This window comes from Neolamprologus multifasciatus, chromosome 3, assembly GCF_963576455.1.
Source record: "Neolamprologus multifasciatus chromosome 3, fNeoMul1.2, whole genome shotgun sequence".
Lineage (NCBI taxonomy): Eukaryota > Metazoa > Chordata > Actinopteri > Cichliformes > Cichlidae > Neolamprologus > Neolamprologus multifasciatus.
In genome coordinates this window covers 454,580-469,141 of record NC_140441.1, presented here as the reverse complement: position 1 = coordinate 469,141, position 14,562 = coordinate 454,580, and the positions used below count along the sequence as shown (strand labels likewise).

General features: G+C 39.5%; 1 protein-coding gene across 1 annotated transcript; it reads left to right on the top strand.

Annotated features, from left to right (window-relative positions):
- The first annotated feature begins 6,775 nt into the window (after nt 1-6,775).
- LOC146520922 (uncharacterized) lies at nt 6,776-14,074 on the top strand. The gene is made up of 4 exons (XM_085154572.1): nt 6,776-7,063; nt 9,864-9,953; nt 10,405-10,484; nt 10,737-14,074. The coding sequence occupies exons 3-4, from the start codon at nt 10,417-10,419 to the stop codon at nt 11,155-11,157; spliced, it is 489 nt and encodes a 162-aa protein (XP_085010698.1). The 5' UTR covers nt 6,776-7,063; nt 9,864-9,953; nt 10,405-10,416; the 3' UTR covers nt 11,158-14,074.
- Nucleotides 14,075-14,562: the final 488 nt, after the last annotated feature.

Below are 14,562 nucleotides of genomic sequence, written 5' to 3'. Positions count from 1 at the left end.
TCCTTAGTGTAGAATGATTGAAATGAAAATGCTTTCATCAGTTAAATCTATTAGATTTCTTAATTTTTCATGGTACTCCTACATTTTTGTTAAATCTGCTCAACAAACTATTGCTTAATTTACCCCAAACAAAATTGTGTAAATTTAAATAACTGAACATCTCAAAAATGTTTAATTTTGCTTAGATTTAATTAAAAGAACACATACATGTTTTTACTGAGTAATACTTACTATTACTTTCCTATTAGATATTAATTAACCCAAATCACAGTTTTTACAGTGTAGAAACACAAAAATCCCACAATGACACAAAGATTGTTTTGACACAACTGTGCAGCTGTAAGTTGTTTCTAATGATTCATTGAAGCTCTTCTAACATTCTGGAGACGATCAGTACATGAATCTGTTCAACACGACAACAATTTGACTTCAATGTGAACGTTTGCCATTAAATAACCTTCTTCATCCAGCTGACAGCATCCTTCATCCTGTTGATGACAAACCTCTGACATGATCTGCTTGAGGAGCTTTTTCATGTGAAGCTCTCTGAGCTCAGGGCTAAGTTGCTGTGTTTCATCTTTAAGAGCTGCTGCCTCCTCGCCGGACTTGTTCTTCTCTTCTTCTCCTAATGACACCATTTCTGCTTCATATCTTTCACTGGGCCTACAAACAGATGACGATTAGATCTACTGCTGTTCACTGTCTGTGTCAATATGGAGAAATATGAAAAGACAAACACAGCACATGCAGAGAAATGTAGACAGGATGTGCAGCCAGTGCAGTAAATGGTCTAAATATCAGCTCTTTAGAAAATGATCCTGATGAACATGAAACTAACATCCAATGAGAAACACAGCTTCCTTGTTTCATGTCCAATAACAATAAATGAAGAGCTAATAAAGAGCTATTCTATTGTAAAATGCTGAGATGATTATTAGACAGAACCCAGCGCCTCACCAAAAGCCTGCATTGAAAATCTATATGAAAGTCATCTATGCTCATATATGGCAAAATCCTTTAACTGTCACTTTGTTTTTCATCTGTGCTCTTGTTGGTTGGACAAGTTTGTAAATGACAAAGAGCTCAGTGGACTTTGCATCCATCAAATCCTGTTAGAAGTTTGGATTGTTTTTCCTTCACAGCTTTGTGATGAAGGCTAAAGAACAGAGATATGAACTGTTGCCAATATGAATCCTGATGGCATGACGTGGGCATAGACCCACCAAAGCAACACTCAGCTCACCTCATTCCAGGCGCTTGTCTGCTGGAGACCATGAGCCTTGTTAGTCACACATTAGCACCGTGGTAGGAAACAGCCTCCATCATTTCATTAGATCTGAATTTGGACTGTTTCCCTCTGGATGAACCAAGTCTGTCAAATCTATTGATCCAACACAAACGATCAAACACATTGGCTCACAGTCAGATTGGCTTTGTATGGATGGTGTAACAGGGGGCTGGGAAAGGATGCTGAAAGCTGAATATAATACAGAACAATAACAGGACATATAATCATGTAGCAAACATGACCTTCAACAGGCACACTTCTATTATTCATGATCACAAACACAAAGAACTTGTGCAGCCCTGATATCAGCCCTAATATATGAGTGTGTTTGCCCAAAGATTGAAACAGCATCAACATGACAGCTGTAAGAAATCTTCTCTCAGCCTTGTTTGGCAGAAGATCCCTGCAACAAAGACTGTAGCTGAAAGATGACGTGTGTAAAGTTTGCTCTTTGGGAGGGTTGAGGCTGTTTTTAGACCTTTGATAGTTTCCAATCCAGTTCTGAAAGACAGAAATAAAAACAACATCATTAAGATCAGATCATGGAGCTGTTTTCTGCCTTGTTTCTGTCTTCACATTACAAGACTTTACTACAATAAAGATGCTAACATGTATCTGTAGCAACAACATCATTGAATATAGAACAACTGGAGCCAAACCAGTGGCTCTGCTGGGATCACTGGTGAGCCAACACTTCCTTGTTGGATGCAGATTTCAGGGCTTCCTTTTGCTCCTCCGTTATAACTGTTCTCTCTTCTCAACAAATGATGACACAAAGGAATCAGCAGTGACAAAGATGATGCTGAAGAGAAGCACACATTTCACACATATAACAGACCAGTCCAGTTACACACACCTCTGCTTGACATTAGGCCTCAAACAAAGACACAAAACACTAACTTGACTCTAAATAGAAGAAACGAGCAGCTTTTTCTGTTCTGTGCTTATTTATATTTGACACACATGCTTCTCTTTGTGCAAACACACATTGCACTATAAGGGTAACCTAGCACACAATGATTGGACAGCACAGTGATGATGCTGGGAGATCCTATAGGAAGCAACACAGAAACACTGAGAACAAAACTTTAAACACTGATTATATTGAGATAAGCAGCCGACCCAGTCTAGATAAAGGCGAGCAGCTGGGACCGCTGCTGCACCAAAAACAGGTTTCAGTGTTTCCATATGTTTGTGTGATGTCTTTACTTATACTGGTCAATAGACTTTAGTCAACACATTATTGAAAGGTGTTACACATGAAATAAAAACCGTGTTTCATCTTTATTCCTCTGAAGCAGCTGCATTATAACCAATCTGCTCCTTTGTGGCCATTTAAAACAGTCTTAAATAACTGTTGTTATATTTGTTGCAATTTCTGCTCCTCTTGGACAGACGACTCTTGAAAAGACATTTTTGAATTTCAACTTTTAACTGGATAAATATCGGATATATAAACGTCTGCAACAAACTGATTCCAGCTTCTACCTCATGATAGGAATGTTTTTGTGGCTCAAGATGACCTGATATCTTTCATGATGGATACATTTGACACATGTTTCACATATTATAGACCAACAAGTTATTCATAGCAGTTTAAATACGGGGAGTCACTTTGGGCCCAGCAGATAAAACAGAGCCAATATTTCCTTCTTTATTTAAGGGACGTGTGTCACAGATGTGACCTAGTAAAGTGTAGCTGAACATTAGTAACGTTATTAACACTCATGGCGTGCTTTAAAGTTAGCTTCAGGTTAAGTAATATACTAGCAAAAAACTATTTCCAGGCTCAACTTCCATCATACAGATGATGCTCATGGCAAAAGAGTCTTTTCATTATGAAATCTGTTTCTGTTCATCAGGAAATCATATTCAAACTGATTAAATAGACATTTTTCAGTAGTTAGCTGCTATGCGCCCGTCTCAGTGTGAAGTGAAGTCTCTCTGTACTGGATCTGGATTCATCGTCGACCCTCCAACAGCGACACAGCGATCCGGCTCACCAATTGGTGATAACGACCTACTGAGCCTGCTAGCAGGTGCAGGAGGGCCAATCTGAGCCACAGTTATGGGGCTAATAACTGTTAATAACGCCCATTGATGGACTGTGCACACAAACAGTAACACAAAGACTCAATCAAGAACTGGTGATGTATGTTTATTAGAACATGGAAAACAATGAAATACACATTTTTCATCATGCCTGTACTTTGACAAAAACTCAGCTTTGATATTTGTATGTCTGCAGCAGTAATGACAGAGAAATCGTTTATCATCTGCAGTCTCTCATGTAGAGTCCACTCTGCTCCACCTCAGTCTGCAGCTCCGCCTCCTCAGCCCTGAGCCCGTCTGATTGGCTGCTCTGCTCTCACTTCTCTCTGTATTTTTCTGGTGGCCCCTAGAGACAAAGCACGTACAAACTCCAAAACACTTACAAAATCCAAAACACGTGCAAACTGTGTTTTGACCTCCAGAGGGCGACAAATCAGCACAGACAGAGAGCTCCATTCAAACTTTGCTGCCATCAGTAATAATTATTCAAATATAATCATCAGTGTTTGAGCAGCTATGATATCAGGGACAATCTAGACATGTGTGACAATACAGAACATGTCACATGACACACCTTAAACATCATGTGATCCACTCTCAGTCTGCACTTTCATTCATGACTTCAACAGGTTGAAATGAGCTTTAAAGAAACATCAATTCAATGTTGAAATATTTAATTAATTTATTTATTTAGGACAGTGCATGTTAATGAACATAAATGTAAAAAAATTACATGAATGTAAACATACCAGATTATAGCCAAGGGCTAATTTCCATCTGTTGTCCATAAACATAAAAAATAGACATAATAATTCATAAAAAATTCATAATAAAAACTCAATCACCAAACTCACACATACACACCATTCTGTTCCCAAATAAAACATTAAAACCAGGCTCCCACAAATGTGTCCTCCTTTTCCCTGGATTTGAAGCACAGGTAGGCCCACCCTATCCCAGGATGCATTGCAGCGTGGTGGTGGAACATATATTTGGGTCCAGAGATGGAGCAGCTCTCTCTTTCAGTCTGTGTCCTGTTTGAGTCTGGCTTCAGTCTAATTTAGCAGCTGTGACATCAGAGATTGTAGGGGAGGAACAGCCACACCCACAGGTGAGTTTCTCACCCAGAAACAGAGCGTGAACATCACCTCTGTCTGCGCTGTGTTGGTCACAAGCTTTGTTCTGGGCTTTTAAGTGGAGGCTGGAGCTTGTGAGTGATGGAAGCTGAGAGCTGTGTTTGCACATGCTCAGTGTGACAGGATGGTGGCTGCTGTGTTTGCACATGCTCAGTGTGACAGGATGTTGGCTGCTGTGTTTGCACATGCTCAGTGTGACAGGATGTTGGCTGCTGTGTTTGCACATGCTCAGTGTGACAGGATGTTGGCTGCTGTGTTTGCACATGCTCAGTGTGACAGGATGTTGGCTGCTGTGTTTGCACATGCTCAGTGTGACAGGATGTTGGCTGCTGTGTTTGCACATGCTCAGTGTGACGGGATAGTGGCTGCTGTGAAAGCTGAATGCTCTCTGGTTAGAAGTGATGTCACACATTAGGATGACTGCGCTCGCTCTCTGTCAGAGTACCAGTGCCTTGCTTTGACCACATGACTCTCCACTTTATTAGGTACAGCTTCCTAACACAGGCTCAGGCTACGTCCACACGTACACGGGTATTTTTGAAAACGGAGATTTTCCGTTTTTGTTTTAAAAATAATCCCGTCCACACGTAAAGGCAGAAATGAAGGAAAACGCTGCTAGGAACATGCCAAAGCAGCAGGTGGCGCTATATTCCTAACCGTGTAGGAATGTTGGCCAATCAGAAGTCTAGAAGCCTCGGTGGGAAAAGTAAACAAAGCTGGGGCATAGAAGCAGAACCGAGTCGTATGTGTGGAGGGACAGTAACTGTGTGTGTATATGTAAGCATTTAAACACTGCAGAGAGAACAATTAACAGTAACAGTATTGTAGAAATTCATTTCACTGAAACAATAACGTGGCGCACAGTGTGACGTCAAAAAAGTCGCACACCTTTGACGCTGCGTTTTCTCAGTTTTTCTCGTCCACACGTAAATGCAAAAACGGAGTTTTCGAAAACATCCACCCTGGCCGGAGTTTTTAAAAATCTCAGTTTTCAGTGACCAAAAACACAGTTTACGTGTAGACGAAAGGTGCAAACGCATAGAAAAATCTGTGTTTTCAAAAATACCCGGGTACGTGTGGACGTAGCCTCAGACCTGCTTTGCCTTCAGAGCTGCCTTAAATCTTCATGGCTCAGATTCAGCGAGGTGCTGGAAACATCCCTCAGAGTCATGTCATCAGTGACGTGTGCTTCAGCACTGACAGATAGAAAAGTGAATCCACATAAACAGGATATATAATATATAATAATAATAATCAAATGCTGATTTTTTCAGCCCTTTGTCTGGGTGCTAATCCAGCTGTGTGTGTTTGTGATGACAACTCCTGTTTTACTGCATTAAAGTGATAAGATGACTTCAGCGCTTTGACATGGATGGTAGTGAAAGCAGGAAATGACAAATGTAGCAGAGCAGCAGCATTTAACACGTCTGAGCTGGAAACAGAAACTCTGGTATGAACATCATTCATAGAACAGCTTCCAGCTTCTTTTGCTCGGCTACAGTTTGGATGGATTTGCATTTAAAGATGCAAAGAGACTGAAATGGTTAGGGTCAGGAGGTCAAAGGTCAGAGCTCCTGCGGGTCTGAGGGCAGCCTCATGGGGTGGCTATAGCTCAGGTGGCAGAGCAGGTCAGCCACTAATCAGAAGGTCGGTGGTTCGATCCCAGGCTGCCTCCTGGCTGCATGCCGAATATCCTTGGGCAAGATGCTAACCCCATGTTTGTCTACTGGTGGTGGTCAGAGGGCCCGGTGGCGCAGTGTTTCAGCCTCACCTCTGTCAGTGTGCCCCAGGGCAGCTGTGGCTACAATGTAGCTGCCATTGAATGTGTGTGTGAATGTGTGTGTGAATGGGTGAATGACTGAATGTAGTGTAAAGCGCTTTGGGGTCCTTAGGGACTGAGTAAAGCGCCATTCATGTTGGAGAAGGATGAAGGAGTCTGACCTGAGCAAGTGTTTGGCATGAACACATCAGCACTGCTGTCAGTGAGCCTAACGACAGCCGTTAGCATCATTTCAGTGTTTCAGTCATAAAAACACTTCCTGTCACTGTGGTGGTTACAGTGACATCATGCAGTTTGTGCTTTGACCTCCAGAGGGCGACAAATCAGCACAGACAGAGAGCTCCATTCAAACTTTGCTGCCATCAGTAATAATTCTTCAAATATAATCATCAGTGTTTGAGCAGCTATGATATCAGGGACAGTCTAGACATGTGTGACAATACTGAACATGTCACATGACACACCTTAAACATCATGTGATCCACTCTCCCAGTCACTTTCATTCCTGACTTCAACAGGTTGAAATGAGCTTTGAACCAACATCAGTTCAGTGCTGAAATATTCAAACGCTGCAGGAAGAAGAACATCAAAGTGGTGACAGATGTTTGTGTTTCAAACAGGAAATCCAGCAGAAAAAAATCACTTTTGGACAACCTGCCAGAGATTTGGGAGTTTCCAAGATGCACTAGAATGCAGCACAGAGTGTGATTGTTTTGGTGTCCTCAGATACCTCTGTGGGTGTTTCCTTCCTGTTCAAACTTTAATTTCACTTTCCTGAAGTAAAGGTTTGTGACTGACGCTGTGAAGGTAATGGAAGCAGTCTGTAATGTTTTCCTGGCTAACATCAGTATAACTTCTGCTTTTTCGTGATTGTGTGTTTGCTGGTTTAAATGATTATTTCCACTGTAGACTATCTATAGCTTGTATATAAAAGATGGCGGCAGAGACATTTGTTTGTGTTGAAGTCTGAAGTTTTGTCTTGACTTCATGGAAGTTTCAGCTGCTGTTTACAGAAACATTTAATGTCCTAGATGTTTGTAGTTTGAAGGAAAAAAGACTTCATGATGAGTCAGTTATAATATTTTCAGTGATGATCTGTAGAAAAATAACAGTGAAGACTTTTTCAGTTCTCAGTACAGGGTGGAGTTTGTGTTTCAGCATGTAGGGCAGTTTGTAGATTCTTGCTGATGATTCCTGTTGTCTAAAAGTTGATGCTGCTCACAGATAAATGAGTGTTTTCAGCCTTTGATCAGTTTTTGCTGCCAGAACTTCCCTGATGTGATGAATGTGCAACTGGAAACATCTGGAGTTAGTGAGGCGTGTTGAAATGTTGACAACACGATCAGCAGCTTGAACAGCAGATTTCCACTCAGTGTTTGAGGATTCAGAGCCTTTTGTAGACTTCGGATCACTTCCTGTTAGAAATGTTCCACTCTAAAACTCTGAAATGATGCTGCTGACTTCAGAGAGGGTTCAGCCTTCACAGTGAAATAAAAGAGCAAAGATCTAAATGTTCCTGTGCAGTGAGCTCCCTCAGACGTTTGATCACACTCAGACAAACAGCAGCTTCACTGCATTTAGTTCATGTTTGTCTGTTTAGACACAATCACTGCTGTGTTTTAGTGTCTCTGCTGGAACTGCACAAAACTCCTTCATTCACCATCCCAACACTGAGAGGATGTTAGACACACAGGGGCACCTTGTGAAAAATCAATCTGAAAAATCATTTGTGCAGGGATTTAGTTTTCTTTAACTCATTGAATGTACTTAAACATTGGATCAATATTTCAGTGTAAATTGAATAAATAAGATAATGTAATTAGCAATGTGTCTTATTTCTTGTGTGATTTTTCTAGTACTTTCCTTATAATCGTTCTTATAGCTTGCTTTGTTTTTCTCTTGTTTTTGCATTGCTCTTCTTGACTGGGCTGCTTTTCTATTGTTGGCAAGTCCTCTGAATCCATTAGTGTGAAACAGCAGTAGTCATAGGATCTGTTTCAGTGATCGAAAGAGTCAAATATTTCACATTCTACCTCTGGTAAAAATCTACACAGCCATCGCCCTGTACAAGCCCATTGGACTGTTGTGATTTCACAACAAAAAATGTCATGTGTAACCAAAATGGGTTCAGTGGTGGGTCTGGGCCTCCTCCCACTGATCTTAGAGGGGAGAAAAAAATGGCAGTTTTGTTTTTAAATGCAATTGCATCAAAAATACTTGCTATTACAACACTAACTTTACCGGACATTAAAATGTGCCCAAAACTTGGCTCATTTTTGCATTTAAATGTCCTAAAACAGTGAGCGGTGACTGGCTGGACTGCGAGCATTCTAGCCACTAGGCAGAACGTATTTGTATCAAATAATAATATCAGAATAAAGTAATCTTTACAAAAACCAGACTGGGTAATGAACTTTATTCTGTTAAACTACACCTGTATTTTTATGGTATTTTGTTAAATGCACGAGGAGAAAACCTGATAAATACAAGCAGTAAGGCTTGTAATGTATCACATTACATTACAAAATGTGTCACCTTTAATAGGAAAACACATTTTTTAATGGTGTTTTATTCGAGAGAGGTGAATACTAAACCAATATACTCTGTGTGAATTGTCCAATATATTGCACCTCATGTGACATCAGCACACATAGCAACTTAGCAACCACACTTCCTGTTTTTAACATCTCTCTGTACCGTTAAGAGTCACATGACTGCGACCACAGGAAGTTGACAAGCTTGATGAAATTATAAACTACTTCCTGTTCTAACACAGGCAGATGTGCAGAGACAGTTCTCAGCTCTGTGGGTCTGCAGGTTTAGATCTGAATGGTCTCCGATGTACACATCAACATCAGCTGTGTGCAGCTTAGTTCAGCACAAATCTGCCGCTCCATAGTTCACGGTAACAGACTCACAGCTGGCCCAACGAGGCCGAGTGTGTCCGCCATTTTCTGTTAGTGCGTGATCAGAGTCCAGGAATCAGACTAAACACACTGAATGCGGCCTGAGCTATTCCACAGTAACTGTTGTCAGATTAACTGTTACTTAGATAGTGTAGCCAGATGGGTTACTCTTCACTGCTTCACTCCTCCCTCTCTGCTGTTCAGGTTGTGTTGAGTGAGCTGCGCTCCACTAGCAGGATTTCATTTAGCTCCCAATCATAATGTCATGCATTCAGTGATTTGCAACTAATATTAATGGAATATGCTGTTTGCAAACACAATCAGCCCTTTTCACATTTGCAAACTTAATTCAACTGGATAAACACCACAATGTTACCTTAAAAGCAACCTAATTAGTTGGATGACCTATGAGAATAATTCAGAGTGAATAATCACCAGTTTTAGTGTGGCGCCTTTAGCTATCAAATACGAGCTTGAACAATAAAGACAGCCCACAGGGGCGAGAGGGGAATTTGCTTTAAATATCTCAGTGACCAATCAAAATCCGGGTACAGAAATAAACCAATATATGTCCAAGTAAAAAAACATTTTTCTCGAATTTCCAGAAAAAAAATGAGGTAGTATTTTTCTTCTGGAAAGGGAAAAAAATCTCTCTACAAATTTCCTTTAGTTTATGAACTGATGTTCTGCTTCACTTTCAGGGTACAAACAGAGGATTGTTTGGTCTCAGTCAGACTGGAAGGACTGCACACAAACACTGGTGATCGATCACCTGAATTCATCTCATCACTGTGAGTCTGAGCTTGTTTATTTGACTGAAAAACACACAAGTTCATGTTTATTAGTTATGCAAATGTTCCTTTCTCTGACTCGCTGCGTGTTCAGAATCTGTTTTTCATCGTTTCGTTTGGAGCGCTCACTGTGGAAACAGTAATGTCACAGCTGCTCACACACACAGTGGTCCATGTTTAAACTGTTTTTTAACAGGTTCAAGGCATGAAATGAGCAAAGGGAAGTTTAAGTGAAAAAAAGCTGCAGAGCCTTTTGAAGGAAACCTTTTAGATAGAGTCTCTCTTATTGGAAAAGTCCCACAGGGTGGAGCACAGGGACTGTAACACGATCATTGGACAACATGATGGTATTTGTATCACGTTTACTGTCTTCAGCCACGAACTCACTGATGTACGAACAGAGATCCTCCCACAGACAGAAGAACGTTCTTCTCTCTCTTTTTTTCTTTAGCTTGCAGACACCATGGGCGCTCGGCAGTCCGTCATTCATATTACGAACAAGACTCAGGGCTACACCCTTCAAAACCCCAGGTGACCACACTTTTTACTGTGCCTGCACATCACCTGACACCTCACTGATATCATTAATAAAAGTAACAGAAGGAATCAGATGAGCAGTTTAGTAAATTTCTTCTGAACTCCTGACATGATGTTGTCATCTCAGCAGCAATAGCCCTGTCCATGTTTCTTTCTCTAAAGAAACTCATCCACCTGACTCATTATGAGAGTTAGGGTCCTGTTTGAATAAGAATATTAATTCATATTTTTCTTTTTTCCCACTAGTCTGCATCTTGTTAGCGGACTCTGTCAAATCCCTTTGCCAACAAAACTTGGGCCTTCTGAATGTGGCAACGCTCTCTTCTCTAAGATTGGTGGCGCAGCGCGTGGATCTGTTGGAGTCTTCACCTACGATCTCTACGATACAGCTGCAGACAGAGCTGATAAGAAAATAGCCGTCATGTTCTCTGTTCCTTTTGACTACGGCCTGTACTCTAACTGGTATGCCGTCGGAGTCTTTGACAGGGAAACAAACTGTGATAGTGCTCTTTATCATAAGATGTATCGCACTCCTGAGAGAGGGTTTGTCAGAGGAAGAGCTGATGGTTATGATCTGACTCACACAGATATTAATGTTACTGTTAGATCCAGCATGACAAACTTCAGCGTTGCAACGCTGAAAGTTGAAGTACACAACATGGAATAAAGTGATTATGCAAATATGAGGTCTGACTTTTTTAGGGCAGATCTTGAGAAAAGGCCTGATCACCCGTCATTAGTATTATTTTTACTTATCAGGATAAACAGATATAAACTCACAGATATAAACTTTAACCCAGGGTTTCCCCATCTTCCACAGAAAATGGTCCTTACAACATCTACACAAGAGACATTAGGAATAGTGATGAAAAAAGGATAAGGAGCATAAAAGAAATACCAGTAAAATACAATCCTGTTGTAAAAAGGACATGCGATCAATGCTCAGTATGGCTGTTTATTTCACAGGTGATCAGAGCAGTGCGATTGGTTGAACAGGTATTTAGGTGTGTGTTTCATGTTTGTGGCAGTGTAACAGACTCCTCAGCAGATCAGAATCATTCTCTGATCACATGAACACATTTCACCCAGCAGATAATCAATATGTCACTGAAAACATACTTTAAAAGACTCAGTGAAAATGCTTCAAGCTGATTTTGAACTGAACTGAACTCTGGACATAACCTGCTCCTGACAGTTTGAGTTTATATTCTCTCAGCTGCAGCTGTTTGTGAACCAGCTTCGTAGTACAGAAAACTCAGGGTTAACCCTGAAGTAACTCGAATGAGCAAAATTCTCTGGAGTTAAAACCTTTAGTTGTTTAAATAAAGTTTTAACATCGAATCATTAAAGATCAGCTAAGCAGGTAACACATGCTTGCATAGATGGGATGTACTGAGTTGGATTATTGATGAAATCAGACTGAAACTCTCCACCAAATGTTTTTTAGAAAATCATCACTAAACTTTGAGGAAGTAATGGAAGATTTCAAGGATTTAATAATCTTTTATTGGTTCTGCTGTAAATACTTTCTGAGAAATATGTCATGGTCCTGAGTCTGACAACTCAGTGTTTTGTGTTTCTTTATATCATCCTATGTTCTTGTTTATTCTGTTATGTCTTTTGTTTGGGTTTTGTTTATGCCTGCCTGTGTTCCCTCTGTCTGTCCACAGTGTCTTCTTGTAAGTCTGTTAATGTCAAGGGGTGCAGTGTGGCAGGCAGGAGTAGGACCCAAAAAGCAGGCGCTCAAACTCAAAATCACAGCGTTATTGGCTGGCAGGAAAAACATACAAACTTAACTAAACTGGGAAACAACAAACTAAAACTCACAGGCGGATCCAGACAGCAAGAAGGACGACGTGACACAGACTCAGAGAAACACAGGGTTTAAATACACTGGGAAGTAACGAGGGGAATGAGACAAGAAGGAGAGCACAGCTGGGAGAAATCAGGACTGTCGAGACAAGGGAGCAAAGTAGGAAACACTCACATGAGACACAGACCTTCAAAGTAAAACAGGAAGACGCAAACTAGACCAGGGGAGACAGCAACTAAGAAACACAGACAACACCAACAACAAAGAGACTCAGAGGGCAGCTACTAAATACTCAGAGAACAGAATACAAGAAAACCAAACTAAGACACTAAAGAATAAGCTGGGACAACAAAGAAAACTAAGAACATGATACAAAAAACTCAGAGGCACAAGAAACTCAAAACACTGGGTCACTGACCAGGACCGTGACAGTAAAGTTCAGCGTCTTATCAGGTCCTCTGTGTCTGTTTCCTGTTTTATTCTAAAGGTCCTTGTCTCATGTGGGTGTGTTCAGTTTACGTTTCCCCTGTTGCATCAGGTGAGGTTTCTTCCAGGTGTATTCCCCTCCTGTTTCCATTCCCTGATTACTCCCCTGTGTATTTAAGCCCTGTGTTTTCCTGTGCTCCCTGTTGCATCGTACTCTCACGTTACTGTGTTCTGCCTGCCTGCCTGCTTAGTTTGTTTTTGTATTCTCAATTTAGTTAAGTTCCTCTTCTGTTGCTATCAGCATTAAAGCTGAGTGTTTTCGAGTTTACGTCTGCCTCTGAGTCCTGCATTTTGGGTCCTTTCTCCCTGCCAGCCTGCACACAGCCATGACAAAATATTAATTTGATGTTTCCTGTGCATTCATTTCAACATGTGATTCTTTCTTTTCTGAGCCCTAAACCAATAAATAAATTAGACTTTACTTTAACTTGCCCCTGTGCTTTATTCACTGACATCTCATCTACTTTATTGATCTGGTTTCAGTTTGGGAAAAATGTGTCCCTTTGGACAACAGTTTTTAATGATAGCACAGTGGATTTTAAACCAAGCAACTGACACATTGAGATTATACACATTGTTGTACATGATTGCTACCATTTTGCCCTCTTGGTTAGCTGACAGTAAAATGTTTTTATTAGCAAATATCCTGATAAAATGGAAACCAGTGCTCATGTGTAAAAAGGGTCATGACTTCTCACATAAACTTCAGATGAAGTTTTTTCAGGTTTTACCAAATCTCAGCAAGCATGTCCAGTTGGTGACTTTAAAGAAACTGAGGAAGACTGAAGGATGATTTCCTGAGAAAAAATACAAAACCATAGATATTCTCTTCATTCTGGGGCGTCTGTATCCAGTAAGGGTCCTAAGGTTAGACCTCCCATGCTAAGCGAGCCAGACATGAGCGAGACAGATAATATTCCTCATAAATTAAAGGACAATTATCCTCAAACCCATTAAGGGTACTGAAATATTCCATCATATTCAAAAATTCATTAAAAATCCTTCTTTATAGTTGATGTCCAACTTTCAACACATGCTTCCTCTAGGGCACGTACTGTACCTCTGGGGCAGGTTTCATCTCAGTCCGCTGTAATATTTATCAAAAATTAAAGAACAATTATGTGTCAAGGCTGTGTGCCTTTCACAGTGACACTGTGGACTCTGCACACTGTCACTTCAACTAATGCCACTTGCACAAGTTTAGCACGAACTGTAAATACCAACTTGTCTTAAATTTCCTACATATTTAATACTTTTTGTCTCTTTTTCATCATCATTATTATTATTATTATTATTATTATTATTATTATCGTTATTGTTATTATTATTATTTTTTATTATTATTATTGTTATTATTATTATTATCGTTATTATTATTATCGTTATTATTATTATTATCGTTATTATTATTATTATTATTATTATCATCATTATTATTATCGTTATTATTATTATTATCGTTATTATTATTATTATCGTTATTATTGTTATTATTATTATTATTATTATTATTGTTATTGTTATTGTTATTATTATTATTATTATTATTATTATTATTATTATTATTATTATTATTATCGTTATTGTTATTATTATTATTTTTTATTATTATTATTGTTATTATTATTATTATCGTTATTATTATTATCGTTATTATTATTATTATCGTTATTATTATTATTATTATTATTATTATCATCATTATTATTATCGTTATTATTATTATTATCGTTATTATTATTATTATCGTTATTATTGTTATTATTATTATTA

Bases quoted from the DNA above. Each gene is read 5' to 3' on its own strand.
- LOC146520922 (XM_085154572.1), top strand. From the start codon at position 10,417: ATGGGCGCTCGGCAGTCCGTCATTCATATTACGAACAAGACTCAGGGC. The intron at 10,485-10,736 runs GTGACCACACTT...TTTTCCCACTAG, and splicing joins TACACCCTTCAAAACCCCAG to TCTGCATCTTGTTAGCGGAC.